Consider the following 27,126-nt stretch of genomic DNA (forward strand, 5'->3'; position numbering starts at 1 on the left):
GAATAAATAAATAATTTTTTTTTTTAAAGTGAAGGGATAGCTTCCCTAGGAGCCCAGGAGCCGAGCCCAGACACTTAAAAAGTTGAAATTTTCCTTTATCGCCAGGAAACACTCAACTCTGATTATTTGGACTTTTTAATGTGGAGTAAACTGGTTTAAATGAGATTGGTTCTGGAACACGACGATGTCAGTGTCAGGGGGATAATTGGGTAAAACCGGGTAGTACAAATAACACTGAGAAAGTGTTTTTCTTTCTGGAAAAAATTCTGGAACTTTAGTGAAGGCATTGCTGCTCGGATTCTGAGAACCAGGCTCAGCCACATGCCGGCTGTGACTTTGAGCAGGCAAATGAACATTAGGTGTCAGTGTCCTCATCTCGGAAATGGGAATGCCAGAGTGTCTGCCTTGTAGGCACTTCTCTGGAGATTCAATGAGTCAATATATATAAAAACATAACTCAGTTGGGACACCTGGGTGGCTCAGCAGTTGAGCATCTGCCTTCGGCTCAGGGTGTGATCTCAGAGTCCCGGGATCGAGTCCCACATTGGGCTCCCTGCATGGAGCCTGCTTCTCCCTCTGCCTGTGTCTCTGCCTCTCTCTCTCTCTCTGTCTCTCATCAATCAATAAATAAAATCTTAAAAAAAAAAAAACATAACTCAGTAACTGGAATTAAATACTGTATAACAATAGAAACAATATAACTATTTTATCATATAATTATTGCTTACTGAGAGTGGCCTTGTCTCTTTCTAAGCCAGTTTCATTCGTTGGTTTACTAACAATGCATGGAAGGCCTGCCCCGGACCTCACCCTGAGCCACTCAGAACATGCGTGGACACAGACACCCATGTCCTGGCGTCACGTGGCCCACCTGGAAGGACAGGCTTTGGGGACCGTGTCTGCTCCTTGAAGTTTCTTGTGCATGGATAGACCAATGGCCCCCTTGCCTGGGGTCAAATGTAAAACCATGTCCTCCTCCTTGGGGCCCTGCTGAAGATGTTCAGTCAGTCCCCCTATGATGCGGTGAGCTGTCGGTACTGCCATCATTATTTTGCGAAGACGTAGACAAGCGCAACGAGGTCAAAGAATGTATAAAATGGTAGATTGAAGTTAAAAGCTCGGGAAGGTTAAGTCCCAGACCTGTGTTGTTTACAGGAATGTAGATTTGTCCCCTCCTGGTCCCCTGAGAAGGGCCCGTCCCCTCCACACGGGCTGGGCTGGGGCCCGTGGAGTCTGTAAGGGAGCTCCTGTCTTTATGCCCAAGGGCACAGAGCAGGGATGTTTGCTGCTTCCCGGGCCGTGATGGCACTAAGTGTCATCAATGAGCAGATGGATCATGGATCACTTGGTTTCCGTATTCACGGTGGGATAGCATGGAGTGATATAAATGATCTATGGCCACCCGTGTTAGCATAGATCATTCTCGAAGCATAAGGTTTCCTACATCTGAAATAGTTAATAATTTGGAATCTCTCTGTCAAGATAGATGCTGAGTGGGTGGTTCTGTCATCTGGGGAAAACCATCCCAGGATAAACAGTGTTGGCAGGAGGATTAATGGTCATTCATTCATTCATTCATTCATTTATTTTCATCCAGGGTGAAGCTGGTCCCGCAGGCCCCCCTGGATTACCTGGCACTGTAAGTTACTCCGCTTCTCCTCCTCATCCTTCTTTGAATCCCTCAGGCATTGGGTGCCTCCCTTCCTCCCAAACCGCTTAGTTATAAACATCTTTCCAGTGGAGATGGCTACTAGGCAAGCCTATTCTTAGGTCTTGTGATTCAGAAATACTTAAGCTTCTCTAAAAAGCACCTTGTGTTTATTTATTTATTTTATGCAGCAAGCATAGTGGCTATTTGTCAGAACATTGGCTAGACACAGTATGTACCCACCCGTTAACATATGAGGAAACTGAGGTCCAGACACAAGAAACAGGAAGAGACTTTGTCCAGAGCAAGACAGCAAAATGGATCTATAACCACGACTCATGCTTCCACCCTGTGCAGGCATGAGGGCAGGCATTGTGCTTGGTGATGAGTAGTGAGTAAGGCCATGAGCTTCATAGTTTGAAAAAAAGTGAGTTTGAGTTCCTGAGTCCCTGCTCTGCCATCTACCAGCACTGTGGTCTTAGGTACATTGTTTAATTTCAAAGACCCCATCTTCTCATCTGTTAAGAAAAGATATTATACCCAGCTGTCTTGTACATTCCTAGTGAAAATTAAATGAAATAATGCAAAGTTCATAGTCCAGTTTCTGGTACATAATAAACACTAAATTAAAAATAAATTCTTAAAAAAATAAATAATAAAAATAAATTCTATATAAATAGGGGAGGCTATTTTGGATGCTTTTTTTTTTCCATTTTAATATTTCTTCCCAGCCATTATATTCTGTGCTCTGATCAGTTGGTTTCAGGGACATTGAACGTGACTTCAGTGCTGGCCATGGTTGGGCAAGTATGGATCATTCAGTTCCCTGAGCAGGGAACTGCCTAAGAAAATAGAGGCCGAGAGATGAGAGCCTGAACACCCAGAAATCCCATTTATAGTGTGACAAAGAATCTCTGCCTGTGGTTTTTATGTATGTTAAATCATTCTTCTACAGCTCAATCTCCTCCCCACATACACGCCTGTCAAAACGAGACTCAGCCATTCCATAAGGATGTCAGAAGAATCTCAGAATCAAATTTAGATTCGGAACCGGTCATATAAAACTTGGTGTAATACTGAAAACGTCTAATGTTGGCAAGCATGCAGGGAAATGTATTATTTAGTAGGAGGGCAAATTGGTAGCATCGAATTGAGAAGTTGCTCAGTATTCACATATCATAAAGTATGTACTTGTTAGCTTAGAAATTTCGTTTCCAGGCATCTATCTCAGGGAAATATTTGCATTGTGTGTAGTTGAAAAGCATGCACAAGAATGCACATTGTAGTTTTGCTTATAATTAAATGTTACTGGCCACTTACATGACCAAAGCATAGAATTAAGTGCACCACAGAATATCCATATCGTGGAATCCTATTCTATAAAATACACACACATGCATATGCACACACTTATGTATATATACACAATATACGTGGCCTTGAAAAGATACTGCCAATACTCAAGAAAGCTGCCTAGAGAAACCAGCGTGACCTCCAGGGCCACCCCGGTGGGGCGCGTTCCTACCCCACACTTACTTACTACTGGTGGGAGCTTCGTTAAACTTTCACCTCTCTGCTTCTAATTTTCTTATTCATGATGCAGCAAAAACATGATCTACCCCTTGGTTATTGTGAGGAATATGTGGTTTAAACATATAAACAAGAACTAATAATCATGTGGTGGCTGTTGATATTTGTATAACTCTTGTGCAAAATCATGCACTTGTATACATTCATAATTATGTGGAAATACATAGAAAAATTTGCTAAACTGAAAAATAGTGATTTCTTCTGGAGAAGGAATTACTAGTATTTGGGGACATGGAAGACAAGATGGATTTGAAAAAGCTTTTGCCCTTCTATTTTGACTTCATTGTGTGTTTATTTTTTTAAGATTTTATTTATTTACTTGAGAGAGACAGAGCGAGCATGAGCAGGGAAGTGGAGGGCAGAGGGAGAGGGAGAAGCAGACTCTCCGCTGAGCAAGGAGCCTGACATGGGGCTCAATCCTGGGCCCTCAAGATCATGACCTGAGCCGAAGGCAGATGCTTCACCGACTCAGCCACCCAGGTGCCCCCTTGACTTCATTGGGTGTTTGGACTAGAATCTATGATACCCTTTACCCTGTTTGCTTATTGTTTGAGCACCTGCTGTGAGCCAGGTGCTGACAGGGTTTGGAAGCCCTGGAGCTTCCCAGCCCAGGTAGAGAGGCAAACTCAAGTCACCTGGTGGCCCTGATACACGTATGACAGGTTATAGTAAATGCCAGTGAAGAACAGGGTGCACTCAGGGAGAGTAACAAAGGGACGTAATTTATAGTTGAGGGGAAGGGGGTTTTGAAGACAGGACATTGACAAAAGGCCTGAAGGATGGGCTGCCGTCAGCCAGGTAAAGGAAGGATGAGAGCATGTTCCCAGCTGGAGGAGTAGCAGGTGCAAACACCACGTGGCCAGAGATGTCATGAGACCTGCAAGGTGCTGACGGCAGCAAGGACACGGGGTGGAGCCAGAGGGCCATGCCGGCCAGCCCCTGTGTCTCTGGGTGGCTCCCCGTGCCCAGAGCGTGTCTCCCCTGGTTTCTTCCTCTCGTGCATCATGGCCAGCAGATGCTGGTGGAGGTGGATGCTGGGGAAGGGCCCGAGGTCCCAGTCTCTGATTACTTGCACGGACTCTCCATTTCAGCCATGGCACCCTGGGCAGGGGAGGTTTCTGCCCCCACTTTATCGATGGAAGAATAGAAACTGACAGGTGGCCACATGGTTTTAGGCAGGGGTGTGACTCCAGGGTCCCCCATCTGCCCACCATGCTTTGCTGCCCTGCCTCGCCCACCACTCCGGGACTGGAGAGAAGTTGGTGTTGATGCCTGTTAATGTTGACCATCACTCCAGGAAGCCCGGGGGCTCCATCTCCCACTTGGTCCATTTCTCAGAGGCTGGTTGCTACAATCGAGTCACCCTTTTCTCATTTCTGTGGTTTTCTTTTCAGACGTCCCTGTTCACACCGCACCCAAGAATGCCAGTAAGTAGCTGCAGCCCCTTCTGGCTCAGGTGCCCCTCAGGCAGGCCTGGGATGCCTGCACTCTCTGGTGGTGACTTGGCCCCCAGCACATAGGGCCGTTGAACTTCTAGATTAGTCCTGGCAGCCGGGGTTGGGGAGTGGGGATGGGCCCACCTGCAAGGACCTGGCTCCAGTGTCAGGCCTGCGACGGTCCAGCGGCCTGGAGGTCACCTGCTCTGCCTGAAGGCAAGAGCTGACCCTCTCTTTGGGTGAGGTTCTGAACAAAGAGCTGGTGGTCTTGAGGAGACCAGAGCTGTGTAAAGTGGCTGCAGACTGAAGGATCCCCAGAAGCATTACTGAGGATGTGGGTCGCGGTGATGGGGACAGATGCAGATACTGAAGCTCATGGGGGTGCCCAGGCCTAAGAAAGGCCGTTCTGAGAGAGGACAGCGGGGTCCCAGCCAACTTTGGGAGGAGTGAGGGTGCCAGTAGAAGGAGCACTTAGGGCCTCTCCTGAATATTGACCCCTTAACAGACAAGGAGGCTCACCTTCACTGCAACGACTAGGAAGCTGCTTCTCTGTTTGGAAAGGCGCTCGGGGAAGCATTCCCAGGCTCTCCTTTGCTCTCGGCATCACTGAGGCCAGAGGCACACGCTTGCTTGCCCCCTCTGCTCTCAGGACAGGGTTCTCCTGTTATGGGACTTGGCCTGCTGCTCGGGGCCACCCAGCAGCTTAGAGCCTGTAGATGCCCATGTGTTGGAGTTGCTTTCTCCTCAAGCTCAGTGTTACGTAGATAGACTTCAGAAGCTGCGGCTAATCCTGTATTTGACGGGAAAGACGGGGAGCCCCTGGCTGGAGCCAGGGGCTGAGATCCTGGTGGAAGATCCTGAGAAGCACTTTGAGCTGCTCCGGAGGTGAAAGGGGGAGGAGGAGTGGTGGACGGGGCATCACCGGGTGGTGTGGACTTCAGAAGTACTCGGGAGTTGCCTGTGGAAAAGGACAGATTTAGGGGGCTCTGGCTTAAAGATGATTTCCAAGGCATTCTGGCCAGACGACTCATGATGGGAAGCTGGGGCCTGCCAGGCTTCCCCTTTGTCTTCCCTTGGTGACGCTCTCTGCAGGGTCTGAGATTTTTGAAAACTAGGAAGCCACTTCAGGTGCAATGTGAGAAAATTGTGTCCATGAGGGAAAAAGGAAAAAGAAAAAAGAAAAAATGATGCATTGTGGATTATTGCATGAATCTCTCTGGACTGGCCTCATCGCCATGGTAACTGTATTTTTATTGATGGTTTCGAAGAGTGTTGTTTGACATCCTCCCTGCTCTCCGGAGGCGTGCTCCTTGGAGTCCCTGCTCACGGGGCGGGTAGTAGGGTTCGCGGCATAATTAAGGAAGGGAACAGAGAAGGAGGAGGAGGAGAGCTGGGAGGAAAAGCCTACCTCCCCCCGCCTGTGGTTGGAGGAGTGTGCTGGGTCTGGCTGGGACCTGCGCCTGGGGAGGCCTCCAGGTGGTGTGTGCAGGTGTGGAGGAAGGAGGGCCAGGTAGCCTCGGGCTGGGGAAATTGCAGCGAGGAACTCCAGGGGGTCTTTGTCGCTGGGAGCCAGCAGGTGGTGCACTAGGGAAGGATCCGGGGCAGCCTGCAGAGGAATCTCCAGGATGCCAAGCGGTGGCCGAGTTCACCAGGGTGACACTGAGCCCAGAGGGGGTGTTGATGTGACTGACGTCACGGGGGCAGTCAGGAAGAGAAGCCAGTCAAACCCATGCAATTGATGATTATTGATCATCAATAGATGAGTACACGCTCATCTGTGTGCTCCTGGAGTGAAGGCTCTGCCTCCGGACAGACAGACTGCCAAGCCCTGGGCTGGAAATGGCAGGAGCACCTTGCCCATGAGCCCCTGGGGGTCCCTCCACTGGCCTGGCTGACCAACTCCTGAGTCCTGAGCCGGGCTTCCTGCCACCGACAGCCCCTTCCCCCAGTATCTTTCTAGTGCTTATACCGGAGATAACCCTGTGACTTCCAGTGACTGGAAGATCAAAGAGCTTGGACAGTCCCCACCATGGGAAGTGTTCTAGAAGGAGAACGTGCTAGGAGAGAGGCGCTGCTGTCCCTGGCGAACGGAGCCGGGGTGTGCTCTGGGCTAGCTTGCGATGGAGCCTCTGGAAGGAGGGGTGAAGTCACACCCATGTGGGTGCCACGGAGCCCTTTGCAAAAGCGATCTCCGTGAACGCTGGCCACGGCTCCCTGGGGAAGGCCGCGCAGGTTCCACGCCACACACGATGCAGGCAGAGGAAAGCAGCCAGGGCCGTGCAGATGCCAAGTGGGGGATCCAGCTGGGAGAGGAGGGCGGGCGGGAAACTCTGGGGCAGGGTCTGCAGAATGTGCCTGTGCCTGAGACAGAGAGCGGCCTGTCTGCCTGCTTCCCCCACCACTGGACGTTTAGCACTTCCTGCCCCGGGGTCCCTAACTCTCCTGTTAGAGTTTGCCTTCAGGATGCTTCCAGTGCAGCCCATGGCGCACTCGCACAGCTCTAGGTCCTGCTCCTTGAGAAGGAGCCACGCTCCGCCCTTTCGATGTTCAGGCTTCAGCTGTTACTCAGCCCCCAATGTGGCACCTCTTGTCCTGCCTGGGGCCCATCTCTTCTTTAGCAAAAGTTAGACACCCCATTCTGGCCATCACGATTATAGGGTTCAGCCCCCAGGCTGTCAGGTCCCTCGAGCGAAGGTCCCTCCCCAGATTCTCCATCAAGGCAAGGAAGGGGAGAGGCTCAGGGTCTGAGAAAAGTCTTTCCCTCAACATTCCTTCCATCGTTATTCGTTATTCGTTATTCGCCAGCTTGCAGGCCTCGGAGCTGGAGGGGGGTGGGAGGAAACCCCGAAGGGTGCAAATAACAGTAAAACTGCTGTGGGACGAGTCTGGGGAGGAGTCTCTGCTGCCCGGAGAGTCCCCAGGTTTGGGGTCAGCTCCCCTGAAGAAGCGATTCTTGGTCTTCGATTTGAAGGATGTTGTAAGCATCATGAGTCTGAGCCGGGTGCGAGGGGGAGGACCCCGGGCAGAGGGAGCAACCTTTGCTAATGGGTCAACGCAAAGGACGGGGAGGGGGGGCAGTGAGGCTGATCCGTGGACGGGGCAGGGCAGGGCGTGTGTGCTGTACTCTGTGCTTCTCCAACAGGGAGAGCAAGGGCCCAAAGGAGAGAAGGGTGATCCTGGCGTGCCTGGGGAACCGGTGAGTGTCCTGCACCCCGCGCCCCGTACCCCTGAGCCCGTGTACTGGTCCCAGGGTGTCCACGGGCTGCGTGGCAGCAGGTCTCTGAACCGCACGGTCTCCCCACAGCATCCCCAGTAGCCAAATGCAGCCCGTTCCTCCTTCCCCAGGGCTCTGAGGACAGCCCCCACCATGCATCCCAGAACAGGCCCATTGCATGTGTCCTTGCTCCCCCCTCCACTCCCCACTAATTGCTGGGGTGATGACTGAGTTCCTTGACGGTTGTTGCATTGCAGGGATTGCAGGGCCATCCCGGAGAACTGGGGCCTCGGGGACCCATCGGAGCGCCGGTAAGAAACCCTCTGTCCCCCTGCGGACTCGAAATCCTGGACTGCCCCTCTGTCCCTTGGGGTCCCCCCCAAATGCCCCCACCCCGTCTGCTTGCCTAGCATGCTGCAGCTGCCCCCCAGGGGCGCTGCCACAGGTGCTGTGAGCCCAGTGCCTTGGGGCTAATGCCCCTCACTAGGCTCCCCAAGAATGCAGCCCTGGGGGTGGGTGCTGCCCTGGACCCCTGGGTGGGGAAGGAATGCCAGGGCATGGGGTGGTTCAGATGCAGGAAGCCCCTCCGTCCCTCCCAGCTCTGACTGGCTGCTCTGGGGTAAGTGACACGGGTGCGGATTAGCATTTTGATTTTGCTATTTCTCTTGGCCTGGGCTTCCTAGCTGCCTCTCTCAGGGACACTCTCTGGAGAGGTCCCCTTGGAGTGACTACCGGGGCTCAGATCCCAGGGGGCCGCTGGCCGGCTCTGTGCTCCTGGGCCGCCCCGTCTACATAGCACCAGTGCTGATCCCTATACCCGGGGTGGTGAGGATGAGATAAGGAAACAAGCCACGCGCCAGCCGGCGGCCAGGGCCTTGTGACTCCCTCGCTTTAGCAAGGAGTTGGGCTCTGCTCTCTGTCCTTCATTTTGCACCCGCCGATTCCGATGAGCGGGCTGTGCCTGCGATGGCCCTGCATGGGGACGAGGACAGCGTCCCCTAGATGTCTCCCCTCCCCCTTGTGTCCCGGGCAGGGTGCCAAAGGACAGGAAGGCCCACGCGGTGCACCCGGATCAGCTGGAAACCCCGTGAGTCCTCACGCATCCTCCCAAGGGGCCCTGCAGAGGGAGACAGGGCCCGGCCCACGCACCTGCGCTCATAGCTCTGGGTGGGCCAGAGGGCAGGGTGGAGTGGTGGCCGGGGCTGGGCAGCCCTGGGGCAACAAGGACCAGGACAGACAGACCGGTTCTGTAGTGTTCCCAGCATTCCCGGGCTTTGTCCACCTGCCCAACCCACGATCAGAGTCTGCATCCACACGCACGGGCATGATGGGCACAGGGACAGACACCCAGTCACATGCACACGTCCTCTAAAACCAGCGTGCACATGTCCCTTCAGAAACTCCCAGCGCACAGGAGCAGCTAGGGACCCAGGCGGACGGGGGCCTTCATGCACCTGCCTTCTGAGCACCCCACGGCTGGGCCTTCCCTCCCGCGGGGCCGCTGGCTCTCTGGGGCGTGGGCAGTGGGCCCCCCGGGGGGCTGACTGCGATCTGTGCGGGGTGCAGGGCCGTAGAGCTCAGGCTCCTGCGTGGTGCTGGTGGAATGAGGCCGCCTCCACGAAGGGGTAGTGGTGGTGAGATGGGCCACGGCCGCAGGCAGCACCCTTGCTCCCAGCCCCTGGGTTCACGTACCTGCTGTTGTGCGCTCACAGGACCCAGGTCACCTGTGCATATATCCGGGTGGGGATGGGGTCAGCCCGGGGCAGTGACCGACATGGATGTCACAGGGCGGGGTGGGAGCACGGTTGGCAGGCTCCTCCCTGCTAGTAGAGAGCCCTGGACGGGCATGGCCTGCAGGGCGGTGGAAGCTGAGTGCAGACAGGGAGACCCAGGTACCTGGGGAGTTCCCTGCTTCCCATCTCCGTGGTGTGGTCCCCCACATCTCCTCCCGTGGAATCTTCCTTAACCATGGGTGTTGCATTCAAATCTACTTCCTCCAGGAAGCATTCCCTGATTCATCCGTCAAAGCTAATCCACACACACAGGCATGCACGTGCTTGCCAGCACGACCACTCCATGCCTTGGTTCCTCCGGGAACCCCCTGGAGCCCTTCTGTCCTCCTGTCCCCCACGTCTGTGCCAGAATGCCACTCGCTGGGGGTTTAAGGCCAGCTGGGCACCGCAAGACACGCACGGGAGGAGGCTCCCCTTGGCGGTGAAGGCAGCTCCAGGTCAGAAGTAGCGAATTGCAGTGAATCGAGGAGAAGGCAGCCTTGGGGAGAGGCTGGGGTAACTATTAGTGATGGCTACGTTGGGTCTTTCTAAACTTCTGCTTCCAAATAGGGCGCTCCTGGAACTGTAGGCCCCCCTGGTGCCAGCGGCCCCCCGGGAAGTGCGGTGAGTGATGGAAGAGGGCTGGGGCCCCAGGGCTGCTTGTGGATCTGCAGAGCCTCCCCCTGCTCCCCCACCCCCCGCCCCTGCAGGGGGGGTGTAGGCATAGGCATCCTTGCTCCCATTTTACAGATGGAGAAATGGACATCCCAGACAAGGGCACCTAGAAGGTTACCCAGCCTAAGGCTCTAGCGCACTCATCAGGCCTGCCCGGGGGGTAAACAAAAGTGTTAGAAAATGCAGAAAACTGCAGAAAACCTGTACACACGGGGGATGTTGGAGTCAGCCTCAGAGTTTGCCTTTCGAAGACACAGGGCAAACCTAAGGGGTTTGTAGGGATCCCGATGCTTAGGGTCCCTGGATGATGAGCACGGCCCTGGCTGCAGGCTTGCTCTGTGACCTCTGTGGCCACTCCTGCAGGCCTCAGCTCTTCACCTTCAAAGGGACAGAGCAGACTGGCCAGGTGGCCACTAACGTCCCCCTGTGCCCGCCGTGCGGAGTCCTCGCCTGCGGGGCCCGGGGTCTGCTGGCCGGCCAGCTTTGAAGGCCACAGTCCACACCGATTCCTGCTTTGACATCCCGCCCTAAGACACCCAGCACCGTGTCTAGCTCAGGGCAGCAGAGAATCGGTCCACCTGAAGCTGGCTGGGGCCCGGCCCGTCTGCCCATCAGCCTGTGCGGATCATTAGAGGGGTTTGGAGGACAAATTTTGGGCCTTTACACGTGCCAGCATCTGTTCCAAGCACTTTATGCGTGTGAATTCACTGAGTCCCCTTGACCCTGGGAGGTGATTGTTCTCACCGCTTCTGTCTAACACGAGAGGAGATGCAGGGACAAGGGACAGTGAGTCATCCTGTCCTTCGTGGTCGCCAGAGATGCTGCTGGAACGTGGCCTGTGTCGCGTCCCTCCCCCTGCTCCCATGCCTGCCAACCCTGCATTCCTTCGCCCGAGAGTTTTCTCTTGCTTTCCTTTCCGAGACCACCTAGTGCAGCCACAGGACAGGTGGTTATGAGCTCCCCGGGAGGCAGGCCTGAGGGGAGGGCTGGGTAAGCCCCGGCTCCTTACCGGGGTGGCCCCGGAGGGCGCGTCCTGCACCAGCTCCCAGAGCTGCCCGCCATCCTCCCCTCCCTCACTGCTCTGCTTCCCCACTGGGGTGGCCCATGGCTCTTTTGCTTTGTCTCAAAGTGAACCCCCAGGCAATGTCAAGGACACGGGTGGATCAGGTCCTGGATGTGGAGCCTATGTTCTAGGTCACCCTCGTCCTCCCTGGTATCCAGTGTAGGCCGGGCCCTGCCCTCTGAGAGCCACAGCCCGGGGCACGCAAACCAGGCTCAGTCTGGGGGCAGGAGAGCAGACAAGGAGGAGCTGCTCAGGCCGGTGGGGAGGAGATGGGGAATTGAGTCGGGGATGGGGAGCCCATGGGGACAGGGTAGCCGTGGCTACAAGGGCGTATGACCCCTTCTCTGGGGACCACAGGCCATCATGAACTTTACCATGTGCATAACCTGTCTTTTTTTCAGGGCCCCCCTGGCATCAGAGGCCCACCTGGGAAAGACGGAGAGCGTGGAGAGAAGGTAAGGCCTGGCTGCTCTCAGCATGTGCATCCGTCCTCAGCTTCTTGAGCAGCCGTGGAGGCGGAGGCCCAGCCGCTCAGGCCTGGGTTAGGGCACCCGAGCCCGAAGGGGCTTTCTAGGTAGAGGAGAGAGAGGCCATGCAGCCACCTCTGGCAGGCTCCCAGCACCCGTGAGTCAGATGGATCCTGGGGGAACAGATGGGAGCGTGAGGAGGCCTTGGGAGGCGAGGCGATGGCCCCACCTCTCAGAGCAAGGCCTGACCCCAAATCCTGCTTTCTCTCAACTCGATGCACCGACGACGTATCATGCATCTCACTCCTCTGTGCAAACAGGAAGTCTTCCCAAGTTTGAGAAAGAGATCCGCGTATTAGAGGGAAGACAGACAGGTGCTCCCCCCAGGACACCAACACCCCACAGACAGAGGTAGAAGCCCCCCAGCCTTTGGAAATCCTGTTTCACCCTCATTTTAGAAAGTGTCTGGGGTTCATGGCTGAGGGCCTGCTGCTGGCTTCCGGTGGGAAGAAATAGGGTTCTCCCCCAAATCTCACACTCACAGGACAGCGACCCCCGACCACACACACTCCACCTGAATGTCGGGGTGCCCGTGTGGAGGAGACGCCTGGTCTCGGGCGCCCTCTGTGCACCTGGACTTTCTCATCTGTGGAATGAGGACAGTGATGCATCAGTGGCAGGTTATAATGATGAAGCACAGAACTAACCCATCAGAGGGCTCGACACAAGCAGGTGTGGACATCGCTGCCCGTCTCCCCCCCCCTGCAAGCAGTGTCACATCCGGGGACAGGTGTCCCTCCAACCTGGCGGAACGGCCACAGGGGCCCCTTTTAGCGCAAGTGCCTCAATGTCCCTCTAGGAATCCCTTCAAGACCCCGTTAGCCAGAACCTCTTAAAGGAGGCCTCATTTTGTCCTTTCTATTTTGGCAGAATTTAACAAGAATAGATGGTACATTTGCATTTTGGCAGGGAGGCTGAATCTTAGAATTTGTGTCTTGGGGAAAAATGATTTATCGCGGAGGAAAACGGTCAGCCAACCTGTGGGACGTATCTTCAGTTTTTGGAGTGTTGGCTGATGATAAGCCCAAGAATAACCCTCATGCGGTGCAGGTGCTAATTTTTGTTTTGAAAGGAGATAATGCCGTCGTAGGCTACGGTAATAAAAGTAGAGCACCCAGATGAAGCCAGGGGAAAAAATAACCCCGGCCCATCTGCTGCGCCTTGATTATACCACGTCTGAAAATTGCGCTCTATTCTGGACACACCGTAAGTAGGGCGTCGATGCCTTGAGAAGGCGGTGACCAAGATGCTGGAGGTTTTAGGGTCCCCTCCAGAGCCAGGAAATCAGTGGACTGTTGGCACATGTGTCGCTAGAGGGAGCCAGACACCTCTCTGTGGCTGAGCAAGAGGCCAGGCCGAGGGCCCAGAGCTGGGGCTGCATGGGGAGGTGAACCCCAAATGCCCTGCAAAGTGCTCGGAAGCCCAGCAGCCAGGCCATGCTCTTTCTGCCTCTCACGGTGTCCGCTGGCTGACCTGAGGCTTGGGGAAGCCGATTGGACCCTAGGCTCGCAGACAGGTGCCCTTGCTCTGGCTGCTCTTGGTCCTTAAGGTACCCAGCTCTCCTTCAGGGTCCGTCTGCAGGCATTCACACCACAGCTCAGCCCCCAGGGAGTCCTGCTTGGGGAAGCGGAGCCCCTGTGGCTCATGTGGTGCTGCACAAACTCCACAGCCAGGTGGGCACAGGGGGCTGGAGACCCTGTGGTCTGAAAGGTGAACATTATTTGCCAAGGGCAGGCTCAAAGCCCAGCTCCCTCCCTCCTGAGGACCTGGAAGCTGTCTCTGCATCCCTCTCCTCCCTCCACTTCAGAGCCCTGAGCTGTGTTCCTTGCTCAAGACCTACAGTGCGAAGAGGCGGATTAGAGTCTCTCCTGGGAACTCCCCAAGTTTGAATGTCATGTGTCTGGAAGACTCCAGAGAGGGTGCTCTTGGCTGAATGTAAAGAAAAAGTATGTAACAGGGCTGCCCGATAAAGGAATAAGGCCTAGGAAGGTAGTGAGCTCTCTGCTCTTGGAGGAATTCAAGCAAAAATAAGAGGACCTCCCCACAAGAGATGCACCAGATGCTTTCCTGCAGTGGATCCAACGCTGGACTAGAAAAGCACTCATGTCCTGTCCTGTCCGTTCTCAAGTTCCGCCTTGTATCAGCTTGCCAAGTCTCCTGTAGCACAGCATCACTCACGGGGGTGCTTAAGCAACAGAAACACCCAGCCTGACCCTTCTCACCATGTCTGGAAGTCCTAAATCGGGAGGCTGGTTCCTCCCGAGGGCCACGAGGGGAGCATGTGTTCCAGAACCCTCTCCTTGGCTTATTGACGGCTGCCGTCCCCTGCATCTTCACACTGCCTTCCCTCTACTTACCTGTATGCAAATCCCCCCTTCTTACAAGGACAGAAGTCCTGTTGGATCAAATGCTGTCCTCTTCCCTATGACCTCAGCCTAACAACTAATTGCATCTGCAGATATCTTATTTATTAACTGAGGTTGAGGGGGATTAGGACTTCAGATAACAAATTTGGGGGGGACCCAGTCCAGCGTACTATGTACATTGTATAGAACAGTCGGAGCATCACCTGGACACCTACTGACCCCCTTCAGGCTGGCTCACCATTGCAAAGCTTGCCTTCTGCACGTCATGGATCCCGGAAACTGTCCCCTTTTCTTTCCAGGGGGCGACAGGTGAAGAAGGGAGTCCAGGGCCAGCTGGCCCCAGGGGTGATCCCGGGGCTCCTGGGCTCCCGGGGACCCCCGGACAGGGAAAAGACGGAGAGCCGGTAAGTGTCTGGTCCAGGGGCTTCTGTGCCCATTCGACCAGGACAGCATTGGAAACGAAAAGGGAGGGGAAATTAAAGAGACTGGTTGGGCTCCCAAGGATGAAGCAGGAGAATACACATAAATCTGTAGACTGTGGCACTCGGCGAGCATTTATGATGTTAGCTATGGCATCAGGCACTAAAGCACCCTACACTGAATCCTCACAACTACCCCGACAAGCGAGTACTTCTTTTTTTCAGCCCGTTCAGGCTACTCTCACAAAATACCATGACTCAGTGGCTCTAAACTTCTAGTAGAGGCTGGAAGTCCACGTTGAGGATGTCCGCATGGTCAGGTTCAGGGGAAGGCCCTCTTGGGTTGCTGAATGCCCACTTCTCGCTGCGTCATCACAGGATGGAAAAGATGAGGAGTCTCTCTGGAGCCTCTCTTACAAGGACAAGGGTCCCATTCACAAAGGCTCCGCCCTCACATCCTAAACACCAAAGGCCCCACCTCCTAATACCTTCAAGGTTGGGCCTTCAGATTTAACAATATGAACCTGGGACCCACACAGGCATTCAGACCAAGGCAGTGTTACCAACCACACATGATTGATGGGGAAAATGAGGTTCAGGGAGGTGAAGCACTAGCCAAAGTCCCAGAGCTTGGCCGCGAACCCACAAGGGATTGGACCCTCCCTTCTTCCCTCACACTGGCTTTCCACCAATACATCCACATGTAGAATTGTGATTTTTTTTTTTTAAATCTGGCCATGCATCTGCATCAAGTACAACCCTTCAGCCTGAGGTTGAAGGCTTTTCTCTTTGGCCCTCCCAGGTCTTGAGATCATGGTAAACAAGAAAGACACCAGGCTTTGGAATCCGTGAGCTCTACTTGGAGGCCTGGTCCTGCCCGGACTTGTGGGAGCCTGTAGAAGATCTTGAGTGGGAAAGCAAGCTAAGGGAGACAGGGGTTTGCTCAGAGTCACAGAGAGGCAGTAGGGGGTAGAGGCAGAAGTCAAACATGAGACTTGTAGCTCAAAAATGATCCTTTCTTCTGCAGACAGCAGGCCACAGTGAGACCCTTGTCCTACTTGGGCGCACAGCGTAGGGTACACACAGCGTGGTTTGGGGTGGATGAGCAAACGCTCATCTGTGGTCTCATTGTTGTCCTTGTATCATTCGTTTCTTCAGGGGCTCCGTGGGCCACCTGGATTACCTGGGCCTCTAGGAATCAAGGTAAGTGTACATCCAAGCACATTGGGATGTCATGGGTTGTCCTGAAAAAAAGGACCGGCCACAGTTTCATTGTAAAGCTGCTCTGGTCACCTCAGTCCACTTCCTCATTCCTCAGTTTATCACTTTCTACTTAACTAAAGACTCTAGGGCTCTGAGCCGTGAGGCTGAAATCATGTATGAAGTCATACAGTTGGTGCCTAATAAATGCTTGCTGGCAAACGAAGTTGCAGAAGACACTGGCCTATGTGGCTGGTGGAGCAATAGATCAGCAGTTTTGTATTTTTAGTTTAATTGCGGTAACAGGTGATCCCTAAATTTCAGATGCTTAACACATCAGACCTTTATGTGTCACTCCCGGTAAGCCTACCTACCGGGGGTCATGGTGGGTGGGGAGCTCGGGCCCACATGGCCATTCAGGGACCCACAGCTTCTCGGTGCAATGACTGTCCCACCATCTAGGACCTGAGCCTGCTACCAGTGTTTGGGGTGCAGTGGAAAATGAAGGACACAGCTGGACGTGGTAATTCATTTTCCCCCACCTCGTGACCCCGACAGCAGGGGGAACTGGGTTTGTGGGCTCGCCATGTGCCCAGGGGGCAAGGGGAAAGTTTTGGTAACTACCAGTAATCATCTGGTCATCTGTCCCTCAGTTCACTTGCAATCGTAGCTTTGCCTAAGTGGGGCTGTTCTTTTTTTTTTTTTTAAGATTTTTAAAAAATTTATTCATCAGAGAGAAGGAGAGACAAAGAATGCAAGTGAGAGTAGGAGCAGAGGAGGGGCAGAGGGAAAGGGAGAGGCAGACTCAGGGGCTCCATCCCAGGACCCCAGGATCATGACCTGAGCCCAAGGCAGAGACTCACCTGACTGAGCCACCCAGGTGCCCCCAGCAGAGCGCTTTCCTGAGTGACCAGGGACGCTTCCCTGAAGGTATCTTTATGTTGAACCATTCATTCATTGACTCATTTATGCTGCTCCGATGGCCAGTGAGTGCATTTATGATCGCATCCATTGCCCACCCACTCTGCTGCCATGTGTCAGATACTGAGGTGGGCCGTGGGACAACACTGACACATGTGACGTGTTCCCAGCCCTCCAACTGCTCAAGGGCCAGAGGGGAAAGCAGATAGAGAAGCAAACAGAAGCAGACGAGTGCTGGGGTAGAGGGAAGCTGGAGTCACAAGTGAGCTCAGAGGACGCTCCCAGCCCAGCCTGGTTTGATGAAACAAGGCTTCCTGGAAGAGGTGATGTTTGTCCTGATTTTAAAGTGCACGTAGCAGTTGGAAGGGGAAGAGTGAGGAGGGTGTCCTCTGCAGGGGTGCTCACTCGGGAGGAGACACTGAGGCAGGACATGGAATGCGTTCAGAAATGAGCACATATCGGGAGCGCACCACATCCAGTGAAACCTGATTTGGCCAACTCATGTGCTTGACCTTAAGAATGTGGGTGAGCTTGTCAATGACGGGCATTGGAATGTTTTTTTTTTTGGGGTGTGTGTGTGTGCCTTAATTTAACATACATATTCAAAATCACATTAAAATGTCATATCATCATATTTTTTACTCGCGTGTATTTATTATGAAAATGAATTTTAAGAATTCTTCCTGTGGGCCTTCATGCCATTGCCTGCCACCCCAGAGCCACCTTCCGAGTCAGCCAGCACTTTCTGTGGCACATCCCCATCCCTCCCAGCTGCCTTAGTTAGGATTCGGTGATTCTGGAAGCCACAGATGCCGCTATTATGGGAAACTTTATTCCAAACCCCAGGTCCCCATCCACTTAATGGTAGGAGAGGGTTTTTTTTTTTTTTTCCTTTTTATCCTAGAGCTGTATCTTTGGGATCTCAACAAGAGAACCACAGAGTATGTTGCTTTTTAACATTGTATGTAAAAGGCTCATTTAGAGTAATATCCAGGATAAGAAGTTTGAGGCCTCACAAAAACTTGCTGCTTCTACATTAAAAACTTCTTTGCAGGGTGGCTCAGTAGGTTAAGCGTCTGCCCTCAGCTCAGGTCATGATCTCGGGGGTCATGGGATCCTGCCTTGCTCAGGGTCCCCTGCCCGTCCTCCCCCTCCACTCAGGCTCTGTCTCTGGCTTTCTCTCTCTCAAATAAATAAATGGAAACTTAAGAAAAAACACACATTTCTTTGCTTCATGGCTTTCTCCCATTCTGGCAGCTAGCCTCTGAAAGCCTCCTAAGTTTGCACCAATTGAGGTCAGGGCCACTCATGTGGGTCCCTGGTGATTTTGTTGTTTATGGTCAAAGTAAAAAGAAATGGGAGTGTTCTCAGAGTGATGTGAGCAAATATATAGCAACTTCCTATTTTCTGAAGAAAAAAAAAAAACTCTTAGAAACAACTTTTCCTGAAATTAGGGGCACATAAAATAGTCCCACATGCCTAGAGCAGTGGGCATGTGTGGAGAGGAGCAGGAGGCGGGGTCCAGACTCGGGAAGGCCCTGGGGATCCACCTCCAGCCTGGGGCCTGTATCTGAGACCCCCTTCCCCCACCCCGCCATGACTCGGTGAGCCCCTCGGGTCATTGGCTGTAGTCTCAATTTTCCAGCTTCCAGCCTCTTAGAAGAAAGGAAGGCGAGGGTACCAGAAATGCCTTAAGATGCCCTTTCCCTGTGATAACTATTTATGAGTTCAATAAAATCTATCTCCCAGGCAGAGTTTGGGGAAAAAACAGTGATAGAATACAAATAAAAATATGTGCCTAACTCGTGATGTCATAGATACATGCTTAACAAATATTAGTGGCCCTTACTATGAGATCACTCTGTGGACTCAGCTTTAGGGTTGCAGCAAGAAGGTGGGGATCTAGAGTCCTCATCCATCCCTGCAGGCACATTGGAGACAGGAGTGCAGAGAGCCTTGACCTGAGGTCCAACTGACCAACTAGTGTCAAGACAGGTAACTTAGGGTTGGTTAGTCGTGCTGTCCCTTTAGCCAAATGTTTCCTCTTATTTACAATGTGAGGCGTGGAAACAGATGACCCACTCCAGTGTTGATACCGTATATGTTTGTAAGTTAGAATGTGGCTTAGAAGTAAAGATTTCCATAGTTCATTGACATTGGGAAGGTAAGTGTGAATTCAAGGAGGTCTTTAGCTGAAGAATGGGCTGATCTTGGGCTGGAAGGAAGGAGGGATGGAGAGAGAAACTAGAGAGAGCCCCTGCTGAGTGACACCCCCCCCCCGCTGTCCAAGGTGCTGAAGGAAATCCCCTGTGGGAAGGAGGGGAGCCACACAAAGGTTTTCATCAGCGCCACCCACTTTCTAATTACTCATAACCACAGGAAGGTTCTAAAAACATCTTTCCTTTTCTTGCATGGCACTTGTTTCTACGCTTTGCTTTCATGCAGAGCTGGGATCTGTAGGATCCCCGCTCAGTGACCTACAGGGTAGATGACTGGAAGCAAGTGATTTATTCTGTCGGAGACCCTCTGGTCTTTTCTGTTTAAGTAAGTGAAGCATATTTAACTCCCGGAGGGCTCCTGTGGGAAGAAATGATGTCATTCTCCTTCCACAACCCACATGTACTCACATTTCTTCTCTGGACACTGTTGGACTGGCCCAGAAAGTCTTACAGCCAAAATATTTTCTAGAGTCAGTATCACAGATTCCAGCTCTTGTGCCCCTTTCTTCCTTCATCTTGAACCTTTTTACTTTTGCTGACAGAGCATTAAGGTCTTTTTTCTCTTTTCTTGGGGCTATTTGCTAAAAGTCTCAGCTCATTAAGCTGTGAAGTGCTGCTTTGGGAAAATGTTAGCATCACAATGGGCCATAAACACAGGAAAGAAGCCAGACAACTCCCTAGCAGTCAGAGACTCAGATTCCAGGCTGGGCTGATTGCTCCACCCTGGCTCTGTCTTGCTTCCTCCTCTGTAAAAAGTTGACTTCAGGTCAAAGGCAAAATGTAGTACCTGACCAAAATGTGGGCTATCATTCTGGCACTCCAGGAAATGGCAATTAAAAGCTGGGACTGATGCCGAGTCCTAGGTTGGGCACTGTGGACGCAAAAGTCTATCAATATTGGGGACACTTGGGTGGCTCAGTCGATTAGGCAGCTGACTCTTGATTTCCCCTCAAGTCATGATCTTGGAGTTGTGAGATTGAGCCCCACAAGGGCTCCTTGCTCAGCCAGAAGTCTGCTTGAGATTCTCTCTCCCACCCCTCTGCCCCTCTGCCTTGTGTGCATTCACTCATTCTCTCTCCCTCTTTCCAATAAATACATCTTTTTTTAAAAAAGTATATCAGGGGATCCCTGGGTGGCGCAGCAGTTTAGCGCCTGCCTTTGGCCCAGGGCGTCATCCTGGAGACCCGGAATCGAATCCCACATCGGGCTCCTGGTGCATGGAGCCTGCTTCTCCCTCTGCCTATGTCTCTGCCTCTCTCTCTCTCTGAATGACTATCATAAATAGATAAAAATAAAAAAAAATAAAATAAAAAGTATATCAATATTGTACCCAACATAGGGTCTGACTCATTCTAGGACTTGACAAATACTTGTTCAGTTAATGGATAAATGAATGAATGGATACTTTGAGGATGCGTACATAGAAATGAGAGGATCAGACAGACACAATGGGAGAGTAAGGTGTTAAGATTAATGAAGGTCTACGCAAATATGGGGAAGAGGACAGCAGGGAGAACAAGCAGAGGTGGGTCTATGGGAGTGGAACGATTGGTCTTTTTTGATGGCTCGGTGTTTGGAAAGTTAGAACATGGACGGTTGGCGTGGTTTAGCTGGCAGTCGTTAGGGTTTGCTGGCATGTGGGATACAGCCTTGGGAGGAGTGGGGGGAGCCAAGCTAAAACAGAAAGTGATAAGAAGAAAACCTACATTAAATATTTTAAAGAGTAACTGAGATGCAAAAGGATATGGATTCCGCTGGCACTTGTGTGTGTTTGGTTTATTTTTGGTCTTCTAATTCCGATCAAGTGGTAATAATATACTTGTAATCCTCAATGTTCAATAGTCTCTTCCCTTTTGAATGGGTCTTCCTAAGATACATGGGAGTTTGGCAGAATGTTCTCTTTCTTTCTCATTGATGAGGGTCCTAAGGCTCCAGAGAGGTTATGGGACTTACCCAGGGTTACAGCACCAGGTGGACATTGCCCTAAAACTGGACAGAGTCCCCTGACTGCCTATTTGAAATCTTCCCACACGGCGCTCTCACTGGCGCAGTGTGCATGCGACTGGCTTGCAGCAAGGAGCGTGTTCATCCTCCGTTCATTACACATTTTCCCGTATTTGCCTCATTTCTGGACTTCCTGACTTCCCCCTGCATACAAATTAGATTTCCTAGCAGCCCCAAGCATCTTGTACTTCACAGAATGAGCCACCGCACATTTTCCTAAAGAAACACAATGTACCATCTGGGGCTTCAAAGAGAATTTCAGGAGGGGCCTATCTATAGAGGCAGGGGTGAGGTAGAGGGGTGCTGTGGCTCTTGGGAAACATGGCCCTGGTGGTCCTGCAAGGACAAGGGTCAGTGACAGTGTTACTGGAAGGAGGTTTGGGGTTTGGTTGATGTCTTTTGTGAGACCTTCCTAAACCTCAGCCCTCCCACTTCCCCTGAATGAGATTTCTCTTCAGAACTCAGCACAGAGGGTTGGAAATGGACCTCTTTTTGGTCCGGGAGCCCATATCTCTGCTAGAAATAAATAAAAAGCAAGCGTTAATTGCACAACTATATGACTTAGGTACTCATCCAGGCGACAGTCATATTTCCAGCAAAACTAATCCTCTTAGAAACATGAGTTTTCGTGGAAGGAGCCTCGGTGTCCATCGAAAGATGAATGGATAAAGAAGATGTGGTTTATGTATACAATGGAATATTACTCAGCAATTAGAAACGACAAATACCCACCATTTGCTTCAACGTGGATGGAACTGGAGGGTATTATGCTGAGTGAAATAAGTCAATCGGAGAAGGACAAACAGTGTATGTTCTCATTCATTTGGGGAATATGAATAATAGTGAAAGGGAATATAAAGGAAGGGAAAAGAAATGTTGGGAAATATCAGGAAGGGAGACAGAACATAAAGACTCCTAACTCTGGGAAATGAACTAGGGGTGGTGGAAGGGGAGGAGGGCGGGTGTTGGAGGGGAATGGGTGACGGGCACTGAGGTGGACACTTGACGGGATGAGCACTGGGTGTTTTTCTGTATGTTGGTAAATTAAACACCAATAAAAGTTAATTAAAAAAAAAAAAAAAAAAGAAACATGAGTTTTCTTTTCTTTTTAGAGTTTTTATTTATCCATGAGAGACACAGAGAGAGAGGCAAAGACATAGGCAGAGGAAGAAACAGCCTCCATGCAGGGCTCGATCCCAGGACCCCGAAATCATGACCTGAGCTGAAGGTAGTTGCTCAACCATTGAGCCACCCAGGTGCCCCAAAACATTGCTTTTCTTAAAGGTCCAAATGTAAAGGTTTCTGATTGAAATGATGGTTAGAAGGTAAGCTGATTATTAATGGGATTTTTTTTTTCATGCTTAGAAACATAAACCTTAATGAGCAACGTGTTGCCTAGCAATGTCAGGTTCCACCTGAGATCAGATTGCTGTGCATTATATCACTGGCTCTTCACACCAACCTTCTAATGCTCTTTCCATTTGTCATAGGAGTTAACGCCTCCCGGGGATATTAAATAGCTTGAGCAAGATCAGCCACTGGTTCATGTTAGGCTGGGCTGAGTTTGGCTGACCTAGTAGGTGCACAGTCTCTCACACAAAACTGATAGGGCCATATGTGTTCTGGGCCGGATTTATTTTGGAATTGGAAAGGTAGCAATTTGTAAACTATCCGTGCAACACTGACTGTGGTGTGTGGGCCAGCACTCCTAACCAGACTCTTGGATATTGATGCAACAGCGATGTGTAAGCATCCAGACACCCTGGGATACCTGAAGGTTATATATAAGTAGCCCGCAGGCACCTGGATGGCTCAGTGGTTGAGGTCTGCCTTTGGCTCAGGGCATGACCCCGGGGTCCTGGAATCGAGTCCCATATCGGGTTCCCCACAGGGAGCCTGCTTCTCCCTCTGCCTGTGTCTCTGCCTCTCTATGTGTCTCTCATGAATAAATAAATAAAACCTTAAAAATAAATAAATAGCCCATGTCAGATCCCGGCATGTTTTGCTGCCAAATGGGTTAGGATAAGCCCTTGGTTTTGGAGGCTGAGGATTTTGAAATTGTGGATATAAGGGTATGATTCAGTCTCAGCTTCCTTCTACAGGAAATAACAGACATTCTTCCCTTTTACTCTTGCCATCAGAGTCCTGAATGACAGGTACAGAGGAGGGGCATTAGCCACAACATCTGCCTGGCACTGAGAGCTGGGCCAGGCTCCCTGTCAGGATGGCGCTCATGCATGTAGCTTTGCTTCAGGATCACACCACCCGCTGACGTGGAGGCTCCTGTTGTTACCTCCCCTTTGTGAAGAAACTAAAGCTCAGGGAACTTGTCACATAATCTTGAGTCAACTGTGACTAGGTATTGAGGACAGGCCTGAAAACCACACTCTGTGAACCGCTGTGTGCGAAGGTAATTGTTACAGCTCAGTTGTCCCTGCTCTCCAGACCCTGGAAAAGTGGCCTGTGCAACAGGGGGACTTGGCAAGTTATTGGTAGATTATCATTGATTGGGGAACTGATTTGAAATGCAGGTACATAGTCAAATCTGAGGTGTGGTCAGGACAGGGGCATGATGAGGTCTGGAGAAAACAGTAATATTTGTGGTCACAGGGAGGGGTATCATCTTCTTATAACCACATTTGGAGCTATGGTCAAGTTTGGGGCATGGTAAGCTTTGAAAGGTCATGATCACAAGTGGTGGCTATGCCTGTGGGGGGTGGACTGGGTGGGTGATGGGCTGGTAGGCCACTGTGGAGGGACACGCGGCGTCCAGGTGGCAGGAAGGGCATTAATGGATAGCACAGCCAGGACAGTTCCCTTTGTACGCTGGTTCTGTCCTGCTCAGAACTCACCTCTTAATCTTATTTTTCCTCTCTCTAGGGGGACCGAGGTGCACCTGGGATCCCTGGCTCTCCTGGCAACCGTGGCGACCCAGGCATCGGAGTGGCTGGCCCTCCTGTGAGTCTTTATTTTTCCAGAATGTCCTCCCCTACCCTCAGGCCACACAGCCACTCCCTGTTGGCTCCCTGAGCCTTTCCTGCAAGGACCCTCCCTTTCCAGCTAACCTAGTGATCCACTGGTCCACTGGGGTATAGGCCTGTCCCCTGGCTTTCTTTGTGCTAAAACTTGGTGTATTTCCTATGGGAATAAGGCATTTGGGAGACCAAAACGTGTCTGATTGAAAGAGGACAGAACAAAACTCATTAAAATTAGAAAAGAAAAAAAAAATGACTTGCTGGCCAAACTTTTGCAAATCTGAGGACTAGCCAGTGAAACTGAATTATCTGGGGGAAGGCGTGGGATGTGGGAGAAATTGCATGCTTTTGTGTATTTTAGACAAAATGAGTTCATGATCCTTCTGCCTCCAGTTAGTATACAGGTGAGGACATAAATTAAATCATAAGTTTAATACAGTCCCCACAATGAAATCCCGGAAAGTGGTGCTCGCATCGGCAGTGTGATGACTAAGTCTGGACATTGTGAGTCTACAGACTTCCTCAAGGTGGTGACCTTAGGGGTTATAAGAGATTGCAAGGACCAGGGATGCCCGGGCCACCGTCCAAGTTGAAGATGGCTATTATATTCAACCAGAGTCTACCTGAATATCTCTAGAAATAGACGACACTCTTCTTTCAAAGAAAGCACCTCTGGCTTTGAAATTGAGACAGTTATTTCCGTAGAGAACAGACATTTATTGGAAATTTTTTCTCATCAAGAATAGGACTATAGTCTTCTGTGTCTTCCACCCATTGCTTCTGATTCTTCCCTTTGTATCACAAGAGCACACCTCCTGCCCCCTTTCAGTGCATGATAGCCTTCAGAATTCAAGGACTTCTCAATCCTGGTAATGCATCTTCTGGTTTGCTCCCTCCTTTGCTAAGGACACACTGTCCATCGATAATGCACCTTAAAATCGTATTGACTTTTTTCTTTTTTTTTCTCTTTCTTTCTTTCTTTCTTTCTTTCTTTCTTTCTTTCTTTCTTTCTTTCAAGAGAGACAAAGAACAAGGGCAGGGAGGCAGACGGAGAGGAAGAGAGAGAGAGAGAATCCTCAGCAGGCTCCATGCCCAGCACCGAGGCCAATGTGAGGCTTGATTCCATGACTCTGAGATCATGACCTGAGCTGGAATCAAGACTCAGATGCTTTACTGTCGGAGCCACCCAGGCACTCCTCTGGGGTGTCTTATGTAAAGACATTAATCCTAGTCACCAGGATTCTGCTCTCATTACCTAATTATTTCTGGAAGCCCCCATTTCCAAATACCATTACAAGGGGGATTTGATTTCAATATAAGAATCTAGGGGAGACACAAACATTCAGTCTGTAGCACTGTCTTACAATTAATTAAAAGAAGCTCAAATACTCAGTCCTTTTCATTTATTTTTAATAATAAATTTATTTTTTATTGGTGTTCAATTTGCCAACATACAGAATAACACCCAGTGCTCATCCTGTCAAGTGCCCCCCTCAGTGCCCGCCAACCAGTCACTCAGTCCTTTTCAAATGCTATTGCTAAGCCTCACGGTGTCCACACTACCCACGTATTGTCGTTGCTGTTAGCATCATTTACCCTACAACGGCAACATAACTCTGTCCCTATTCAATGCAACATGAATATAAACCAGAGCAGCACATGACCCCAGTTTCTGCTTGGCTTTGCATTCAGGAAATGCAGACAACCACCAAAAATAATTAAAGGAGCACCACTCTGCGTTTGTCTCTCAAATAATTTGAAAGGAAATCCAGTTTATTACCCACAATATCACTTGTCAGGGAGAAACCCCCTTTCCTTCCCTCTGGGGTCCTTTCTCATCCCAGCGCTGGTGTCGGGCATCTCACTCTGTCCCTGAAATTCTTGGGGACACCCCCCATTCTCTCCCCCTGCTCCTGTCTTGCCTTATTTACTCCCCACCAGAAGTAACCACCTGTCTTCTATTACACCCCTAGCGATGGGACACCTGTCTTCCCAAATATCCCCAGAAACCATGGAGCAAGCGTATAGAATCCCCTTGGGAATATCTAATTTTAATCTGCTTTTCTTAATAGAAATTCTCAGGTAGAGCAAACCCTCCCTCATTACATCAACTTTGTCTTTTGTCTTTGGCTATTTTTTTTTTTCAGCTTTTTTGGTAACTGGAAGGAACACCATGGCAAAAGATGCAGTGAAGACACACAGTAGTTCAGACTTTGGTATTTGTGAAATCCTCCTCCTCCTCGTGGGGCTAATCTGCTGGAGTGAGGATCCTGCATCTCGCAGGAATTACCCCCTAGCATAGAAAACTTTCTATAAGTGAAGGTGCAGGCTGAATGTAGGCCCCTCTGTCACTCAACAGGTCTCTATGTGTCCCTGTCTGTCCCTAAGGACTCACTGTGTCAAACCCTTAATCGGAGAGCCAGTTAGCAGATGAGGACACTCTCCACACCACCTCCTGCTTCGGGGCTGGCTAACATCAGCCGTGAAATATGTTCATGCCTAAGTGATTCCACCTGAAAAGTAATTGGCTGGCTGCAGCCAAGGGGCCGTAAATCAACTGTTTATTGTCTTTCCTCCACTCCAACTTATTACAAGCTTCCGTAGTGGACCAAACCTTACTGAATTTTCATAAATCTTGTCTTTGGCCCCTTGCCTAGGCTCCTGATGGCCTGGGAATCTGCACAGAGGATGCAGGGGTGCATTGAGAGTCAGAGGAGGTGAAGAAGGTGGGGGTGGGGACTGATGCCCGGGGCGGGTGGGCTCGCTGGGGTTACAGCTACCCCTTTGTGGGAACAGGGCCACGAGTGGTGTGTGTATGGCTGGGTGCCAGGTGTCGAAGTATGCACACCACCACCTCCTATAGCCCCGTGAACGTTGCCTTACCACTAGGTGAAGCCCAGATTCTGCAGAAGCCTCTTCTGAGAACAGGATCCAAGGGCAAGGGAATGTTCCAGAAATCACCATTTAGGGGATTATTGGGTTGTGCAGAAAGAAAGGGGAGTGAGGGAGGGTGTGTTCATGAGCAGGCTTCTATGGTGGGTGGATGCCCAGGCCTCACTTCCACAGACACCCCGGGGGATGCGTGGAGGGCTGTGGA

General features: G+C 51.2%; 1 protein-coding gene across 1 annotated transcript in view; it reads left to right on the forward strand.

Moving 5' to 3' along the window:
• COL22A1 (collagen type XXII alpha 1 chain) overlaps positions 1–27,126 on the forward strand; it is a 243,170-nt gene that overhangs the window by 137,841 nt on the left and 78,203 nt on the right. The window contains exons 30-39 of the mRNA XM_041769448.1: positions 1,598–1,639; positions 4,633–4,665; positions 7,817–7,870; positions 8,146–8,199; positions 8,922–8,975; positions 10,231–10,284; positions 11,800–11,853; positions 14,591–14,695; positions 15,869–15,913; positions 23,935–24,012. Of these exons, the coding sequence (XP_041625382.1) occupies positions 1,598–1,639; positions 4,633–4,665; positions 7,817–7,870; positions 8,146–8,199; positions 8,922–8,975; positions 10,231–10,284; positions 11,800–11,853; positions 14,591–14,695; positions 15,869–15,913; positions 23,935–24,012 (573 nt within the window). The remainder of the gene's footprint in view (positions 1–1,597; positions 1,640–4,632; positions 4,666–7,816; positions 7,871–8,145; positions 8,200–8,921; positions 8,976–10,230; positions 10,285–11,799; positions 11,854–14,590; positions 14,696–15,868; positions 15,914–23,934; positions 24,013–27,126) is intronic.

The sequence above is a fragment of the Vulpes lagopus genome, chromosome 9, assembly GCF_018345385.1.
Source record: "Vulpes lagopus strain Blue_001 chromosome 9, ASM1834538v1, whole genome shotgun sequence".
NCBI classification, from domain to species: Eukaryota; Metazoa; Chordata; class Mammalia; order Carnivora; family Canidae; genus Vulpes; species Vulpes lagopus.